At 34.6% G+C, this 21,258-nt stretch overlaps 1 protein-coding gene across 3 annotated transcripts in view; it reads right to left on the reverse strand.

The window, feature by feature from the left end:
• Positions 1-229: 229 nt before the first annotated feature.
• Positions 230-21,258, reverse strand: part of LOC126975222 (uncharacterized) — an 80,994-nt gene continuing 59,965 nt past the window's right edge. For 2 of the 3 annotated variants that reach the window (XM_050823015.1, XM_050823014.1), the window contains 5 exons: positions 9,750-9,910; positions 9,352-9,450; positions 3,916-4,074; positions 2,418-2,591; positions 230-1,508 (listed from right to left, as the gene is read on the reverse strand). In XM_050823015.1, the coding sequence (XP_050678972.1) occupies positions 1,329-1,508; positions 2,418-2,591; positions 3,916-4,074; positions 9,352-9,450; positions 9,750-9,821 (684 nt within the window). In that variant the 5' untranslated portion in view covers positions 9,822-9,910 and the 3' untranslated portion in view covers positions 230-1,328. Of the gene's footprint in view, positions 1,509-2,417; positions 2,592-3,915; positions 4,075-9,351; positions 9,451-9,749; positions 9,911-17,162; positions 17,456-21,258 lie in introns of those variants that run through there. The other variant, XM_050823013.1, reaches the window with a different exon arrangement.

Raw genomic sequence — 21,258 nt, forward strand, 5'->3', positions numbered from 1 at the left:
CAAATAACTCATTAAAACAAGAGACGTGCCTTAACTTTGTCAAATTTTAAATATTTAATGATTTAATCTCAAAAGACACTATTTAAAATTCTCTGTAAAGAATCTCTAGGAATGAATGAGGTTAGAGTTGGAAGAAGGGGGATTCAGTTTTCGTCTAGTATTCCCTACATGTTAATCCCGATATAATTGTGTACAGATAACATTTTGTTGATACAAGAAAACAAACACATAAATGTAATAATAATTTAATATCACAAACATAGCCTTTATGTTTGCGCAGTTATAAATACTATTTGAACTATACAAATAATGATTAAGTCATAAATACACTGGCTCTGTTTTTACAATAATATAATTAACAGCTCTTTTAAAGCTAGTCATATTTCTGTAACAGCGATATAAATAGTTAACAAAGAATCCAAGTAATACTAAAATGAAACTAGCAATTATAAATATACAAGACAGCAGCAGTGAACAAAATAAGAATCTCTGTAATGGTCAATAAATACAGATTTATACGTAATACTCTATTGGCAGCGATTCTCATTTTATTCAACGCCCTGTAAGTCGCAGCCTCGACCGTTCCTCAAGCATTCATCAAGAACAATAATAATATAAATATCCTATTAAATCATATATAAGTATCAGACACTCAACTGATTTATATCCTAACATTGTCATTCAAACTATTGGAATGAAGACTAATACTAGAGATTTAAAACAAACACTAAATTGAAGTTTACGCGAGAAATAAATAAGTAACCTTGACTAGGATATCGGGGAAATTTAGAATTAAGCTGCACTTTCATCAATAAATATTACAATTCGTAACTATTTACAACAAGTAAAGGAACTGATTCGCTCTAGACTGAAATGGCAATGTAATGGCATATACGTATTTCATCAATCCGTGGTGCAATTTCAACGTAGAGATCCCTTAGGCCGAAGTCGAATACTGTAAAATGTCGCGTCATTAGCTTACGCTCACCCTACTACATTCAATTGAGTAGCAAATAATTAATATTGCAATTAATTCCGGTTAAAAGTTCCCAGACGCTGATATACTTGTAACTCTATCGTGTATTTTAAAATTATTATTATATTACAGTTAAAATACAATGCATCTCGTAGATAGCAAATCTTCTAATGATTTAATGGGATAATGCATTTGGCATCAATTATTTGCTAATCAAATATACTCTTAGCGTGAGTAAGCATTAACATTTGTTTACAAAAGCACCAACGAAATAGTAGCCAAGCCTGACCGACGGAGTGGCCGACCGCAAGCCAGCTACGGTTCAATTAACTAGATACCCGATTGACAGGAGTTATTCCTTCTTCGAGTCCATTTCGTACATAGTTTGGAAGACCTGGGCAATGTACTCCAAGTAGTTAAGGGTGTCTCTGTATACGAGTAATGCGTACGCCATCTTGTCGACCTCGTCCATCTTAGGCAGCTCTGAGTCCGGGAGTGTCATGATTTGTAATTTGCGCGATCGCATGAGCTCCTGTAACAAATAATGACGATATTTAGTATTACATATCTGTTACATCATGATTTTGTACACAATAGTAACTTTTGATCTAAAGATCATATTTTAAATTCCTTAGATCATTTATATACGTTTAGAACAACTGTGAGATCTGTGAAAAAATCTAAAAAAATAAGGTTGACGGTTATTTTCTATTTTGTGGAATGCACGCACACTAACACAAAGTGACATACAAATCGCGAGTGTAAGACGTCGCTTGTCACGCACACTAAAGTAAACCTGGCCTGTTTTCATCGGTTGTCTAGCAGCAAGAAGCTCTATCTACACGTATAAATTATCTAAATAAAATCACAATTTGGGACTGAAAATTGTCTACATTTAGGACCGACACAAAAAACAAACAATATTTTAAGCTCCAGCTCTTTTCTTCGTCAACGGTCTATGAAAAAAATTGCAATTTCCAAAGTGTTTGATTTTAAATTAATTTCTACTTTCAAGTACGAAATCTCAGTCGCTGGCTTTCGTTTACAGGTTGATTTTGAATTCCACAAAACAACCAATAAGAGGATTCATCAGTAAATTTAAAAATATTATATGTTTTAAATAAATAGATTGACTTGGCCATCGCACTCAACAATCTAATATAAAATGTATTACTTGTGAGATACATCGTGCTTTAAATAAAAAGATACACTGTGTTTTTCATGCGATGGCCAAGTAAATTAATAAATATAAAATATTTTCAATATTGATATGGTAACTATAAGATGTTATGAGGTTAGCTAATAATGTAGTGACTTATTACAGAAAGATCCATAAGTTCGGATAGTTTCGGTATTACATGCATCTCCCAACTTCGTACGGTAGAATATCTGAGTTGCGAGACTTTTTTTACATGTTATGTTTTTGATGTCATCTACTTACATCGAACAAACACAGCACGGCTCGTACATTGTGCATGGACTGCGTGATGTTGTGCTTGAGGCTGGCGTCAGCCAGGATGTCGTCGTTGAGTCCCTCCTTGCTGATGGAGTACAAGCCGGCGACCACCATCTTCAATCCCTTGTACATTGACGGTAATACCTCGTCAATCTTATTCTGTGAACAAAATATACAACAAATTAGTTATTAAATTTCTTTTTTAATCAGTTTAATCCCTTATTAAATCCTTTACTTCTGGGATTAAATATATAAATTTAGTTTGTATCAAAATTCTAGGACGATGCTTTTAGGTTCCGTCCGACCAATTGCTCTTTCCAACTGAGCTTATAACGTAATCTCATTACCAATTTCTTATCTTTAAAGTGATATCCCTCACTTCTGCGAATAATTAAATTAAATTTGCAACCAAAATTTATGAACGATGCAGGACTCGAACCCGTCACCTTTCGAGTTCCGTCCGAGCGCTCTTCCCCTATATTTGTTCCAAAGTGAATGACGTATTGCGGTCACGGTTGGATCAAAATAACATAGTATTGTACACCCTAAGGTCTACGAAAAAGTTCGCGATGGTTTATTTACCTATCTCTTAGGGACAACCCACAATAACCATTTCTTATCCATTACCAATTTAGAGAAATAATCGCTTATTTACAAAGTGATTTTAAGCAACACAGCATTATTTCTTAAACAATTAAGTACCTAATGATAGATCAATATGGCATGTGATTTAAATGAATATTTGCGAAGAAATTACAGACTGCCTATGTTATATTATTTTAATTTTTTTTGTCCGCAGCTAGTAACTAATAAGTTGATCATTCATCGGTACCAAATGAACCAAATATTAAGACACCGATTATGATTTACGATTGTGCGCGCCATCCGAGTTGCGAAACCGCTGTGTTCTCACGTAAACGACAGTCGCGGGCGGCGTATAACAATGAGAGCCACCGACGATGTCGATTCTTTGAAATCGATTGAAAAACACACACGGATGCACGTTTTTGGCGTCAGCGAATTCGCCGCCCTTCGATTATAAGACAATCAAATCGCGTTTCGTTAAGTCGCCGAAATTATCTCAATGGCACTGTTGACAGCGGTTACTGTACCAAATTTGAATTTAATAGTTTTTGTGTATGGAATTTTTTACCATAATATTTGACTCGAATTCAAATTCAAATATTTTTGTTCAAAACAGAATATGTTATCACTTATTGATATACAACGCCCCACATAAGACTAACTCGACTTAGCCGAGTAGTAGGCATTATAAGTATATGTCTGTTCCTGGTGTTATGACAGTTTCTATCAAATTCATCTGTGTGCCTAGCTACATACATTAGTTTATCAAGATTTTGATATCAATGATGTTGATTCAGTTAGTGTTCCATATTTGAATTAAATATTTATAACGAGCGCGCGATTTCATCCGCGTAGTAACACAAATCTATCCGTTATTTCATAAACAACATCAACTCACCATTAAACTATCCATATATTCTTGAGAGATTGGCTGGAAAAGTAGCTTTTCTTTAGGCAAGCCCTCTTCAGGAAACCACGTGAAATTTCTGAGCCAGTCAAATGAGCTCCACACCGGTAGTAACTGCTCGAATGATGGGAAGCTGTGAAGTTTTGATGCCTGCGTGACAAAATAATATTGTGTTAGTTATAGTTAATATGGGTTTAGTTAATCAGATCAAAAACAAGGTTTAGTAGAGTATTTTACAAAGTGAATGCTTTTGTGAAATTAATTGCGATTAATAAAGTCTTCACAGGATAGTACTACCAAAAATAACTCGAGTTCTGGTAGTAATATAATGTTATTATCATCAAATACCATTTCCGATATTATTATTGAAATCAATACAATAAAAACTTGAAGGAGCACAAAATTTTTGAACATTAAGTAGTGGTAGTTGAAGTTACGGCTGGAACAGAGTGAAAATGATTACTTCTTTTATTTTATTTTGATTTTACACAATTAAAAAATATGACACAGATTATTTCTTTTGATTACAAGACTGCTGAATATAATTTATTTAATGCAAATAAAATTATTTTAATAAAAAATTGCTACCTATATAGATTTAGATAAAAAACAATGAAATTAAAGAAATTAGTATTTATTAAGGTTTATTGCTAAGAATATTCCTTTAGCACCTCCAACACGCATAGTAAAGGACAAAGACAAATATCACAATACGTGGAATAATAAATAAATATTAGATAAGTGACCATTATTATTTTTAATAATCACGGAAAAAGTCATCACTACTTTAAACTACAAACTCAGCGAGAAAACTAGCTCAGTTTTGCAATGAAATATTGTTAAATTTAAAAGTAGTTTTGAAGCTTGTTTGAAGTGGTCCATTTTGTTTTTTAAATTTTGGGTAAAGCCTGTGTGTGTTTGAAAGCATGGACCCATATGGCTGTGAATCAGAGCTGTCCTGTCATAGTCCCGTTGTTCTTCGAATGATAAAAATAGAAATCCTAGCAATCGTTAGTAGTACTATGTCTTGATTGACTTCCATGGAATGGAAGATTCAACGTATGATAAGGTTGTGTCAGCTTCCTTTATCTGAACACATAAATACTAGTCACTAGTCTAGTTCAATATCTCGTAGTGGATTAAAAGATTTTCAGAATAATTTATCTAAATCAAGATGTCCATTGAGCATTAGGGTAAGATGAATGGATTTTATAATAATAATGATTTGAAGTAACTGCCTTTAGACAAGTGAACTGTCTTTAAAATCAGATTGAACAAAAATTTGTCACAGCATTCATATTTCAAGGGACATTTAAGTTAATAATGCAAAGCATCGTTGTTTGAAAACACCAACGACCTTATTTTAAATGTTGGTACATTAAAACCACATCATTTAGGATATATATAATTTTAGAAGTCAACAAAATGCACGGAGTTACATCTTGTTATCTCTCTTGAGACATTTTATCAAAACTGGACCCATTTTTTTCGTTTATGTTCAAATTTGATTAGTTAAATTGTGGGTCAGCCAAGGTCGTGTGAAAGATGAGATCGAAACAAGAAGTCTGACCATTGCTACCGCCGACATGTCACGTAACAAAACCGTTTCAACATTAAAATTTGACACTACGATCCTAACATACGTGACCGCAGACAATCTGTCTATCTTGGACTGTATTCCAACTGAATAGAATCTAAAATCCAACGAAAGCAAAAGCAGATGCATGGTTTAATAAGATCCCCAGCAATAATCGGCAATTATTGTAAAATATTGTTGCATAACAATGACGCTGATTAAACGAATACAAGGCGTGTTAAAATCCCAAAAATTTACTTTATTGTGTAAGATTTTATCTGTGATTGGTGTAATTTGAAATTGATCAACAATTTCCCAAATATTCATACAAAAGAAATTTACTGACGCAACAGTGTAAAGCATATTTAATACAATGTATGTAATCAAATACGATTTCTTAATGTTTTAAAGTTAAGAAATATGAGAATCTCGAAAGTTCTAGCGCGAAAATAAAAAAAAATTCAAGTTCAAAAGAGTGGAATACAAATGGACAGGAAACTAAGCAGAAATATTGGTTTCAATTATTATATTCTTCATTTTATTATATAATCAATAAAAAACAATGTCCTCCCAAAACTAATTCCAAATGGTACCTGGTGGGAAATAATATAATATTTGAGACGGTCTCAAGTGGAATGTGCTATGTTGACAATTATAAACACTGTGGTAACTCGGCAGGTGTTCGTCCGGTACTTATGGCGGTGTGACGTCATCAAATCCGAAACCTTATCTAATGCAATAGTTAAAAATAGAATGAGACATGTAGTTCATATGAGAATACTACCATAATTCAAGGCAAAATTCATGTTATTTGTATTACTCCTGAGCAGTGCAATGCTCATTAATATACAATAAATTAATTGTCAACGTATCTAACAACTACTATATTAATTATTCACATTGCAAAGAATGCACATAACAATAACAAACTGCAGATTAGTTAAGGTCAGTTCGGATAACTCGCACCAAATGTAACATGTACCCGGTAGCGTTGTTTATCCATTCATCGTTACAGCACCTGCGATACATCAACGTTTGCATTCGCAGGTTCCGTGGGTGGGCGTCATCTAAGAAATTCGACGACATAGCATCCGGATACCTAGTAGGAACGTCGGAAGCTTATCAAGCAAACACGTACCCACACACACGCGGCTGTGTATTTAAATGAAACACACACTTGTGCAACGTGGCAGACTGCCTGTCGCCCGTGTGAACAGCGCTATACCTACATATAATATCGTATATAATGTCGTGTATAATTCAATGTTTATGTATCGAGCCGTAAGTAAGCTGCAGATGAACACGACTCGTCGCGACGGCAAGCCACCTATCGCGTTTCGTATTGCATATTTAAACGTCGAGAATGTGCTCACTTCTTGATTAATATCAGAGCAATTCGAGCGTCAAAATATGATGCGTTAATTTGACACCGGCGCGGGCGTTGTCTAAAATATGAGTGTTTAAGCATATTCACACGGTCGACGGTGGCCGGTGCGGAGTCACACAGTACCGGTAGAGTTCGTTGAATTTGTTATTGCGTTCTCGGTACAGAGCGGCCGGTTATTTATAAGGAATGGGCTGACGACAGACATGATAGCCCGAGTCGTTTGGGTATTACGTCGTGTGACACGTTGTTCACAAACCTACTTACGTTCGGAATCAATTTTACGGTTACATTAATCTGGACAGAATGCTAATCTGGTATTGAAACAAAGAGCAAACGAACGTCCTTGTATCAATCACAATGGCGGTCTCATCGTCAGCGAGCTCTGTTCAAATCGCAATAAATATTATACATTAGCAACGAATGACCGACATTAAGGGGAGAGACAGAAAAAAATCGTTGAGCAGGTGTGTCGTGCAATACTAATGTTCAATCAGTATTCGATACGTATACACATCGTCCTGTACTTTGTTCCGGCTACTGTGCCTCGATATTGTCATTTTACGACAGGGAGCATCGCTCAGCTCCGAGCGGACAGGACGTCGCCGTCGTTACGACCGCCGACCCATTCCATACCTCACACTCGTACGTCACTAACCACAGCTGGAGATCTCCGATCGATACCCATTCATTGTTCGTCTTCCATTGACTGTCTGACACTCAATCATCCGCTGTTAATAACAATTGTTATCGAAATGTATGCGCCCCCGTACGATCGGACATCATAAATAATGGTATTAGTAGAAGGTCATCCATAAATGATTCGAGGCGCGACGGCGACATCGTATTATTGCCGGCCGACCGGGCTGCCTTACTTCCGATTCGGAAATATTATATTCTCGGGATTAGAATGATTTAAGTCTCCATTGAAAATTCTCAAGTGTTTGATGTTCGCTCGTTAAAAATACTTAATGTAAATTTTATCGCTCATTTCTTTTCGCATTCACTTAGCTTCGTGTAGGTACGAATAAAAATTTGGGTGTGCACGTAATTGATGGTTCGAGGAGTTCGAAAATTGTAGTGTTGTCGGTGTACGGACAAATAAATATAGTGTAAAATATAATTAAAAGGGAGGAAGCGGCAACGGTCGTACAGAGCTGACCGAAGAGACGGCGCCCGATGCAATCTCAGCCACGCCATCATCGCGCTGAGAAAATAGCGCCAAAATCAAGCACGCAATCCGTAATGGACGATATTTTTTGGGAATTCAAATTCATATATTAAAATATACATTCTTGGATTTTAAATCATTTAATGAAGAATGTCAAGTTTTTGAAAATATATGCGTTAGACAAGAGAAGAAACTCAGAGGGCTTCTATTTTTTTAACACATAGAGGGCGCTCGCTGCTTTCTCAAGATGTGATATCATTAAGAAAGCCGCTAATACCATAGTAACCTTCACCACATAAACGTTTTCAACAATTCTTTTGAAATTAGAATATCCTAACAATGGAAACAGTTTAAATACAAACACCTAGATGCGGTTTAAATTTAATTGGAGAGAGTGGCCGTTGGGTTTCTTGTATGTTCTTCTCACGAGCTGTACTTTGTTCGAAAATATAGTAGTAGTAGAAAATAAAGTAATACTTAGAGTGACGATTCAAAAGTAGAGACTTATTTTAAGCCTAATTGAATAAGTTTATTTGACTTTGACTTTAAGTCTTCAATAGAATAGTGATGCAGAAAGTCCGTGTAACATAAAGTTTCCTGAACTGCTAATTTAATTGCTCAAGTATTTTTCTTTTTAAAAATACCTCAGTGATAAGCGAAATGCTTTAAAAATAGATTGAGACGACATGTGCACAAAACAACATAATGAGTAACAGAGATAATAATAGCAGCATTTTATGATGAAGAGTTTGTTAACTGGTGTTTCAGATAGATCGGCACGCGGCACCGAGCACATTGAATTTTGTAGTGTTTTATCTATATTTAAAAAAATTATTACTTCAAAATGATGTTGCTTTAGTGTATAGATAATTAAATTCTAATAGCGTACATTTTATTCCAATTTAATTATCCAGTACAGAGCTAGCTCGAATAAATACATTTTAGAATTTTTCACCACGAAAAAAATTGTAAATTTAAAAAAACCTGCTTCAGTATTCAGTTCATATTATCCAGCTTAAAAAAAACCTATGTAATGTTGAAAACAATTTTTATTATGTAGTTTTAAGTTTTAAATTTTATAACAATTTTCGTTGAATGTTCTATAGGGCTGCACAATTGCACATGCATCGTATCGCGATGGCTTCACAAAAGTTTAAAGCATTATTGATATCGGCCGCTGCCCGCGTCCGTTCATTGCTGCTACGCGTCGGGCATACCGATTCGCGAATACTACTTGTCCGTGAACGGTGATGGTGATGGTGATCTGAATGGTGATACAAGTGAAATAATACTTACGAATTTGTCTTTGTATTTCGCTGTTGACTCTAGAGCGTTCCTCGCTTGCGACGCGACATCTTTGGCCAGTTTCGACGTGTATTTTAACGCTGATTTTGACTGTAAAAACACATTTTATTAATTGATTAAAGATTTTTTTAACTGACTGATTCTCAAAAAAAAAGGAAAGTCAACTGTTTTTATTTATAGATGCGGAATACTATTTCTCTCAAAGAATATAATAAGTTGACATTAAAAAAGTAAAAGTAAATCTAATAAAAATAATTTAACCAAATGTAGTTCGAGACTCACAACGGTGACAACAGATCATCATCAAATCAGTCAGTTCGGTCACTCGACGGATCTTATATAACATTTAATAAATTAAAATATTAAGGTTATCTGAAACAAATACTTACATTTGAATCATAGTCGCAAGGATTTCCCCAAAGACTGTTCTCTTGCGAGGGCGATCTACGTTGTCTGTCCATGGTTCGTTTATGAGGTGCTGCCGATGACTGAGGTGATAGTCCACCCACCAGGAGTACAAGGCAAACTGCCGCGCAGACGTTGACGTATCCTGAAAGGAAACCACCAGTTAATCATTTTGGAAAACAAATGATACACTTTGTTGACGTTGTGCTCCGTGCTTCCCCGGGGCATAAAAAGTCGCAGGGGTTCCATGGGTGTGGTAAGAGGCGACTAGGGGCATTAACCAGTGGGCAGCTTAGGATGCCGGCTAGATTATGGGTACCACAACGGCGTAGCTAGATAGTGAAACCTTCTCTGGACTTTCACAAATAATTCAAGACCGAAATTAGCCAAATCGGTTCAGCCGTTCTCGAGTTTTAGCGAGACAAACGAACAGCAATTCATTTTTATATACATAGATAGATGTTTATATATTTTTACGTCTGGAAGCTCTGATGATAAATTAAGAACGCTAATGCAACAAAAATTTATATGTCTAGATAGAGTCTCTTGCTAGACAACCGATGAAAATAGGCCAGGTTTATTACTTTACTGTACGTGACAATTTTTTTTTAAATCTCTATATAAATATATTTAACTATTGTTTAAGGAATTAAAAAATACTGTATTATTTTTTTTAATAGATTTTTTGTGGGTCAAAAGAACGCAAATTTTAGATTTTTCGAACCTTTAAATAAAATCATAATATCTCTAAAAATATTAACTTTATCGTGAAAAGTCATAGTCATTTTATTTGTATTTTAATAAATAATATAAAAAAATGTCCGGTTGAAAATTAACAATTCATTGCAATTGTTTAAACAATTTCGTTTTAAACAATATGGCACGGGGTTGCTCCATGATCGCATTAAAAAATTAAGGCGCAATAGTTTCCAGCAGGTACTCGTCCGATTCCTGCTGGACGAATAGGAATCGTCAATGAAGGACGAATCGTTAATGAAACATCAGCACCTCCAGTCAATGGAGACTAAAGCCTGCTTCATACGGGGCACGCACGCGTTATGATTATGCTAATCATTGTACATCCGATGAATAAATAGGTGCTGCAGCGGTGAGGTGGACAGCCTTTACTAATTGACGTCGACCGGCCAATCTGTGTGAATCACTAATGCGCCTAACAGTACTCACTAATTGACAGATACAATTTTTGACACAAACAGAACAAACAGTTTGTTATTTTTAAGCGAATTCTAAGAGTAAGAAATCCTCACTTCTGACAAGATTCTATTTGCTTCTTACAAATTTTTAGCTAAAGTTATCCGATACCATAACTCTTAATATAGTATAGTAGGAACTGACAACTTTTATTACAGAATATTTTTAAGATATTTTTTATCTTAATTAATTCATTGAAGTCTTAATTACTTACTTATTTATTTTTAAATCAAGACCGACAATTGAATCCCATGGCGCACTTTTTAGCCCCTTTTAGATCGAATTTATTTTCGATTCGAACACTAGAGTTTAAAGGACTATCTAAATAAACGATTAATATTTATACAAACCTTCTGAACAAACGGATACTATTGTATACAAAATATAATAACAGAGACCGTAGTCCAGAGAAAACGACAACTTAAGAGTTGAACGACCCCCTCGAGGATAATGTATCGCGAAAAACAATTTGATAATAATCAAGAGTTTTCATACAATAAGCGTGTTACTCACTCAATGATGGCCCCTTATTATTAACTCTCGCTGTTTTGACTCAATGTGTGTGAATCACGCGTGTTATGTCTGACACTATGAGTAACGTTGCAACACTTTACACTATTTCATAAAATATCGTGAATACCAGTTACAACGTTCACACATAACAGTGATATGTTTTTGCGTTAGAATTTCACGTGCAATTGATATAAATCGCCATCTTCAAATGTCAATAATAATGTGCTAAATTCGTAGATAATTTAGACGTCCTACGACGTATAACTGTACGTGACTTTGGTTTAGTGTGCGTGCGTTGCTGAAATAGAAGCTAACAGTACGCCGCTATTTATTTCGATGTATTCACAGCTGTCACAGTCTATCTAGGGGTATAAATTAAGGCTGAATTATTATAATATAATTTCCTGTGTAACAACAGTAATAAGTCTCAAAGAGACGGGCGCATTATGATGAGATCGTGATCGTATCGTAAGTTCTTAAAAGTAACTGCTTTAAATAACGTTAATATTATATAAAAGAAAGAAGACGCAATTCAGATATAAAATCATTAATTAAATTTGAAAAAAAACTTATATATCATTTATTAGATATCTACAATGTGTATTAAGGATATCTACAATGTTTCACAAGTTAAGATCGACCGACAATCATAGCAAGCCATAGACCGCTAAGTTGTCTGCGTGTTTTAGTTCGAGGTACACGTCTCGTTATCGAGTTTCGCGTCGATTTCGTCATTAGCTCGCGGCGCTATCGGCAAATAAAACAAAACTATAGTTACAGGGCGCACCGCAGCTTATTATTTAAACTAAACTCAGAGAGAAACGAACCAACGCCCCCCGATCCAGAGCCGATGCAATATCACCCGTCTCGCTTCAGAGACGTGTGAATATCACAATCCTTTACAAGGGATAATCAGGCGTGATTTAGTTATAGACGCCGTATCGTCGCTCGATAATTGATACAATAACAAGGCTGTTACAGTTGGAACACAAAGGGCGACCGCAAGGGCGGGGCCGGGCAATAAGGCTCGAGTCAAAGGGAAGGCCCGACTCACAACACGCGTTAAACATACGATCATAACATTTTATTAGTGCGCCGGTCAAAAGCAAGCAACCGCAGGCCGCCACTAAAAAAGTACAACGAAAAAAAACAACGGGTCATCACGGAAAAAAAGGCATAGAGACACTTCAATCTTAATATTGTTTAAACTCCACATTAGCTCTCAGTTATATAAATTAATTTTTGTAATTGATACGGTATTACATTTCTTAAATTGCACATGCACAAAAGATAGCGATAATAATTGTCGCAAAAATCAAAAGAAAATCTCGAGTCGTCTAAAGGTATTATCAGATACCGACTGTATCTCGTTTAAAGCATCAATAATTACTATGTTAAAAACATATAAATGGACAATGAGGAGACTCGATCGAATTCCTTAGCCCATTGAGGATCTGGCCGACCATAAGAGCCGTAGATACCTACACGTTGGTAATACACAGGTTATAAGGGGGCATAAAAACTGAGAGACCGCGTCGGAGGTCGACCGACTACCCGAGAAACAAAGAATTCGTTTATTTTTTAACAGCTCGCTCGTACAAAAGGAGGCTCGCGGCACGAAATACGACCCACCTCGTTAACCTTTTTAAAAAGAAATCGCGCGTCTGTTAACTAGAATTTTGCCTCCAAAACCAAGCAACTTCGCGCCTTTTCGCTACCAGGACGGCGCCTGCGCATAATTATGACACAACACAACGCTAATAATGAAGATAGCTAATTAAAACTAATTAAAAGCAGATATAAATGTAAGTCATTTAACGTAACATTATCACAGGAATGATCGCGGCCGTCTTATGAATGTAACGTTACATGAACATAATTTTACGAGACAAAGAAAATGCATAAAATTAACCTTAAATTAGGGTTCAAAATCGAGATCGGTCGTACGTCATTTTATTCAGAACGGTTAACAACCGAAGTGCTCGTAAAATTTGACTGCGCATAATAAGAGCAATTATTATGAGAGACGCGCGTGGACCGGTGAAATTCATTATTAACTGAAAATCACTCTAAATGGCATTATCGGTTTTGGTAACACTCGATGCAAATTGCGCAAACATGTTATTTAAATCTACGTTTTGGCATGCAACTGAAGCATATTAAATATCAATAAAAAACATTAGGCGAAATATTACAAATAAATTTGATTTAACAACATTCTTTTTTCGAAAACGGACTTCCGCATTTGAATTTTTGAATGCCACAACTCCACAAGGTTGGACTCACTTGATGGAAGCAAACATCATTAAATATTACTCAAAAACGTCGTCATTGATGTAGAGTTTAGGGTCACACTCGTGTTTCAAAGCTGTTGCTACCATATTGTAGAAAATAACGTAAAAAGTAACGTACGTTAAGTATGACCAGCCAACTATCCCGTAACTATTACAGATATCAAAAAACATTAAGTTGATACCAGTTAGTTAAATTTCATCAATAACTTTTTAAAAATCGTGATGCATATATTATATACATTTAAAAATTACACCTTGTAAACATATCACAAATCTTGTATCTATGTATTACAGACATGTACTCTGTAATACGTATGTAGTTGTTACCACCCCTCTCTGTGATGTAACTGTTACTAATTATCGTGGCGGGCAAAGAAAGAGCGGTTTATCTGAAAACGTCGCTAATGAAGTAAAGGCTCGCGCGTCTAATGACTGCGCCGCGGTGGAATAGTTTGTGAAATTGAGCGGAGGTCGGGCGCGGCTATTAAACTATCAACGTGGACTTTTTCCCGTGTTCACAGGGATTCCGCGCTTTTTATTGTCGCCTTGGTAAATTATTAATGTTTGGAATGCTCTCAATCGCCGCGCGGATATCTTGACTCCGTATTGCACACGATTACATACATACTTACACTTATTTAAAGACATTACACATAGAAAAGTTTAAAGCCCTCTATGACATGAAATAGGGTCTCGTCGCTTTGATGTTTTTGTTAAAACTTTTTCAAGCCTCATTTGCTAAGAATTTGTAGAGGCTAAGTTGACCTGAATGATTTACATTATTTCCTTATTCCTTTTAAGATAATATTTTGTATATCCTATAGAAGTCAAACAAGTATTCAGGTCACTATTGTAAGTGATCACTTTTTATTGGAAGTAGAGGACAAACGAGCGTAAGTGATAAGTTCTGTCTTTGTTCTCATAAAGGTAAAAGGTTCCATACTTAAATATTACGACAGCAGGAATCCTCGTACTGTGACACCTATGTCCGTCCGTCTGTCTGTCAGGGCTCTGTATCTCATAAACAACAAAACGAAGACAGTTGAAATAAAGACAGAGTGTGCATTACTATTGCCGCTGACTAATAAAAAATATACAATTCGCAAAAAGAGAAAAAATAAAGAAAATTCTGTTGAAACGATCTGTACCCACTTCACTTCCGGTAGGCCAATCTGACCAATGCCAGAAATTTTCATCAAAATTGGTCCAGCCTTTTTGGTTTCATAGGGAACATACACATAGCGATTTATATGTTAAAACTGTAACTATGGCATTATACAAATATTAAAGTATTCACTTAACGAGTTAAGCTGCTAACATTCCATAGAACGCGACAGAGCCTTATGTGCGGTTAACTTCCATTTTTTCTCAATAACGGATGTAAATTGGGTTTTTCGCAGCTAGTCACGACAATTTGTTTGACCAGCGAACTGCGAACACAAAATGCATCTGTTTTAATTCCGGAACAAAAATCATTTTCAAACGGCATTAACCATTTTCATCTGACATTAATTAATATATTATGCAACAATACTTAATATTCTTGTAGATTGCAGCCTGCATTGGCAATAGTATTTATAGAAGAACAAAATTTGGCTTAATACCGCCACTTGTACCATTGTATATATTATCTGTTGCTTTTACCAACTTTATTTTTGTTTAATATATCTAGTAATTAGTAGTTGATCATCACCATCAACATTTTCCTCGATATCATTGTACAAGTTATTAAAAATCGTTATCTTGATGCCTAATAGTAATACGCACCACTAACCAGTAATTACATAATTACTCCAAATATAAACACATAAAGGAACATTAAAATTACAGAAATTACATTTCAATTGTTTAAATTAATTGTGTAATTTTACTTTGTTTTAAGAAACAAGTAATAACAAGGCTTTGTATTTGTGCTTAGCGAAGCTGGTTATTTCTAGCTTTATAAAACAATAAGCAAGCCTTAGGTTTTTATATAAATTGAAAAGATTTTCTTAAAAATAAAAATCTATTCAATTTTCTTAATATTTTTTATAAAATAGTTCAATATTCGTGGTTCTTGATTACCTATAACTTATAAACTTAATAAAATAAGAACATTCACCAAAGAAATAATATATCAATTTAAGCACTACAATAAAATCTTTAGTCAATAATTTAAGGGAAGTCGTAACCGAGTTTATAAATAACCACGGACCACGATAGTTAAATCATTTGAAGGCTCTATATCGTCTTAGCGTGCTGCAGTGTTTACTAATTACGAAACATCCCTTCTAGTAACTGTACCACGGTTGAAAGGATGGAAACAATTATCGAGACATGTCAACCTAACAGAAAGTTAATTGCCAGTTAATACTAGCAAGAGATATATTAATTAGTCTCGTGATCTCCTAATAGTATATAAACATTAGCACATATTAAAACAATTTTCTTTGGATGGAAACCACGCTTCGATCTTTCGTAATTTCCTCGTTGGTCCTACAGTTTGCGTGAAATTTTATTTAACAAATTATTTTTCAATAATTGCTCGTATTGTAAACGTGATGTGTGCAAGGTACTTTAAACGGTTCCTAACACACTCCAAGCGGATATTTGTTTTATAAATAACGCGGACTAACTAAGTCACTTATTCTATTATTGCTGAGATAAGAAATATTTCCACTGCTTCAGATCGTTATGTTTATACTTATCGTTGAATTTAAGCTTGTCACTACATCTTGAGTAAAGTTATTTATATTAAAGCTTTATTGTTTAGTAAATATATACATATAATCTTTGGCAATTAATTATAGTAAAAGTACATACTTATTGACATCAATATTATAGTTTATAGTATAATTATTATATAGATCAGGTACCTATAGGATATTATTACATATAGCATAGAGGTTTAATTTTATTCGGAAGCCTTAAATAAGCTTAAATTTTAGATAATTGATGAAAAATAATTTAGTGTTAAGTTATGATTATAAGGCTTGTGTTTAATTTATTTATTTATTTATTCAATGAACAAAATTATCTTAATATATATAATAATAAAGACATACTCGAAAAACCTCTAAGGTTTAAGTGCGAGCGGTAAGTTCGCATTACAATAATTGTTTAAATTACTTAAGACTTAATATAACATATAGTAGTATTATTAAAAATAAACATCATAGGTATTCCTGGTTATTAACTTCTAGATAGTATTTTTTTAGCTTTACTTGTTACTTAATTACTTTTAGTTATTAATTGTTAGTTATAAGATAATAAAGATTACGATTAAATATTATAGATATCTGACGTTAGTTTGATGTTATTTATAATATGGGCATTTTTTTTTATCTCAACATAAAAATAAAAGTTTATTTCTATTTGATTCAGGTAATGTTAACTTACTGCTTCTGGGTGTTCTTGATCGGTAAGGCTTACATCTGTCCACTTTTTCACTATCACAGTCACTATATTTGGAGTAAGACCTGGTCCTAAGGCATTGTTCACACTCTGATCGTCTGCTCCCGGTCCCCGGGCGGGAGACGGGACACTTGGTCCACCCGCAGCAGGTGTCGGACTCGTCCATCTTTAATCTAAGTATCACAGTGCCGGACTGCCGGTACGTCGCGAAGTACGGAATGTGAGAGGACTCCATATCAGACATCCCGATGGGGTGTCGCGCGCGTCGAGTTAGGTGAGCGACTAAGTGGACCGGTGTGACGGAGCGTAAGATAAAGGCCAGGTTACAAGTTACACGTGGTTACAGCAGTGGGGGCTCGCGGCGACGAATGGCGTTTGGGGTTCCGGCGCAGCGACCAATGATGGGCGGCGTCGGGGACAGGCCCACCGCGACCCCTCCCCGAACACTCGCACGTGGCCCGGAGCTGCACTCGCAGGGGCGCAGGCTCCCGTCTAGCTACGGGCTTGGGGATTTTCACGGCGCGGAAACTTTTGACCCGCGCTTATATGAATCACGCGGGCTAGTGTGCGAAATTGGAAAGTTTAAATAAGATCAAGGTTACGTGAATCATACCCTTAATTTAACCCTGACCATTGCTTTAATTAGCTGTCATATAAGTAAGTAAATTAATTAATTTCAAAATAATATGGCTTACCTACATGTATGTAAAGTGTTTTTCAAACAAGATTTTCCAATGACTAATTTAAATCAACTTAAAAATAAATATTATTTCAATATTCTTACACTTCAACCTGCATAATATGTTAATCGTGAATTCCAAAATATATAAATACCTACTACAAAACTGATGAAGAAAAAAAATTTTTTTTTTCGTTATCTCTCGACGCTCACCCAAGCCGGATATTCAATTTCAGCTTGAGTCAACAGTTTATTATTTCTCAATTAGTCACTGAAATCTTCAACTCAGTTCACTTTCCAATGCCCACCTTACCTATTTATTTATATATAGTTCATACTCCGCGACTTCGACCGCGTACAGGTTTCATCATGCTCGCTTAAATGTCACTGCTTGTGGCGGTGGCATGGGACGGGTCGTCCCCTTCCCTAAAATATGGTTGAGGGAGGCGATGGCTGTCTCATGCGTCATGCTCGTGAACGGGCGCTGCTTGTGGTGGCGGGATGATCCTGTTGCCGGGGACTCGGTTTCAGATTCTTTAAGGTTATTGTGTATACATATATATGTATGGATATATACATGTTTATTTATTTATAATCGCTTATAAAATGCTCACAGAATACCTTTATTGATTTATGGTGTATGTGGATGATGCAGCAACTGTACTCAATAACTTTTGTATTAATTTAACATTTTTTTTTTTTGACTTACTCGTGTAAGACATTGACTAATTGACGTTTGAGTGTATTTGTTGCATCATTTTACATTTTACATATTATATTGTAATTGAAATGATCTGGAAATCTTGATATAAAAGAGTGGCAATGAGTTTCTTGCTACTTCTTCTCATTAGCTCAACCTTTTACGAAGTAGCGGTAGATTAAAATAAGAAAAATATTTTATTTCTTTTGACATTCATAAGTGTCATTTTCGTGACCTACTTGAATAAACTGATTTTGATTTGATTTGATACACACAGGACTGAGCAGGTAATAGCGACATTTCAAATAAGTTTTTAAAATAAAAAAAAAACACTTATACCTACGCTGTCGTTCGAATAATGTGTTCTACAAAGTCGTAGTACATTATTCTATTCTATCATCAATAATTTTCGCAGTGCGCGTGATGTAAAGAATACTTCAGGTAATTTTTTTACACGTTGGGTTACATTATTGGTGTTTTAGTAAGGATCCCTATTCCTTTTGAAAACAAAATAATATAATATAGCATAGTGTGACTCCCCAAGAGGGAATGAATTTTTTCAAATTGTTTCAGTAGCAATTTAACTAAGTTATCTGAGACAGTAACTAAAACTTTAAAAACTTTGACAGACACTTTCTCGAGTTATTTCAGTAAGCAGCCAGCCTACATGTTCTTATACTGACTGTTAATTCAACGAAACATCGGGAAATTAGAAAATAACCAAATAAAAAGCTAAATTGAATGACAATTCATAGTGTTTATGATATACTTTACTTAAAAGTTACACAACTTAAACATTTTCGATTTACATAATCCCTTACAATGATTCACCATATATAACTTTACCAGTTTACTCCATAACAAATTCCCCTACAATGTGTAATAAAAAGTTCCCATCCAAATGAGATTTCCACTAACACATACGTAATTGAATAGATATACTTAATATAATCGGATATAGGAAGCATAAACAATTATACCATAATTTATACTATCTTGTATCAATATGAAAATGAGTTTGCGTCTTTACGAATGAATAAATTAACATATTGTATTGTTTCTCATAATATACTTCAATACTTATTATTGTAGATAAATAAATCAGAATATAAACACACAAAATTAATGACAACAATAAAATTAACACAATCTCAACAAATGTGTACATACCTATACAATATAAATAATACGTGGAGCGAACGCACGTAGAAACGATTCAAACTTTACTTAATGTTGACTCTAGTTGCGATCAAATTTATACCAAGAGAATGTCTTGAGCAAATAGACAATTGAACATACATAACTGTGATAAGTAATTTGGTTGAATCATATATATTACTAGCTGACCCAGCAAACGTTGTATAGCCCATATTAAAATCGCGATACAAAAGTAACTGTTGATCGTAGATGGGTGAAAATTTGAAGTTGTATGTATTTTTAATGCTGACTCAAAAAATGTCAAAACAATTTAAAAAAAGTTTCGTGTGGACCACCCTTAACATTTAGGGGGATGAAAAATAGATGTTGTCCGATTGTCAGACCTACCCAATATGCACTCAAAATTTCATGAGAATCGGTCATGCCGTTTCGGAGGAGTTCAAAGTTTAACACCATGACACGAGAATTTTATATATTAGATAGAAGTGACAAGTAAACGAATTTCACTTGTCATTTTTATTCCATAAAAGAGCTGGAAGCATTATTGTATTAACTTTACAGTTGCAGTTCTCTGCAACCATATTATAATACATATATCAAGATCAGTGTCTTAAGATACTGTTAATTTAAATACAACAAAAAAGCTTACTATTATAAATTCATTGACTTTAAAATACATAAAGTCAATGTAGTATTTCATGAACAGCAAACCTAGGCAACCAGGCATTTTATCGAGTAGCTATGAACGAACGAGAGTCCCGGATGTTACGTCATTTTTCTATGAACCTGCACTACGACATTACCACCTGCATCCACATCAGGCATTGGTTTCCGGTGGCGTGATTTAGACTATCCAAAACATTAATACATAAGCATAGATAATTTTTTAACTTTATTAGCAATATAATATAACGCCACACATAATTTTAACAATAGAAAAAGACATGTTAAAATACTTAATTAAAACTGAAAAAGAATTAGTTTAAAATACATTGATATCTATCTATATAAGTTAGATCTTCATTTTAATTATGAAAATAAAAACAAATTGTAGTTTTTGCTGTGTTGTATTCAGTATTGATTTTATATATTTTAGTTCATATTGTATTTTTTTTTCATAAATACTCTTTAATTTTATCCATATGTTATGAGTTGTCGTAAACTAACACTAGTTTAACCTTCAACCACTTTGACATGAGAGACTCTCGTTTGAGGAGTCAACATTTCCTGACGACGCCCCGTATAGAGGCGAAACATTTAGATTTTTTCTTTATGAGTTTCCGGACGAGCGTGCTGTGCATTTAACGCGGATGAGGCCGGTAAAAGTTATTTATACAATAAATTAATAAATTGAAACTCAACATTAAATATTGTTGACACTATTATTTTGAGATTATTATATTAACAACAAGGGCTTTTTGGCAACTTATCTCGCGTTGCTTTTGTTAAGTAAGTAGGTACGTAGTAAGGTGGCAATTCAGTTGGTTTTAAAGTAGCCTTTATTATGCAATGTAACATATTTTTCCTTTAGGAAGCATTACTAT

The sequence above is a fragment of the Leptidea sinapis genome, chromosome 35 (genome assembly GCF_905404315.1).
Source record: "Leptidea sinapis chromosome 35, ilLepSina1.1, whole genome shotgun sequence".
Lineage (NCBI taxonomy): Eukaryota > Metazoa > Arthropoda > Insecta > Lepidoptera > Pieridae > Leptidea > Leptidea sinapis.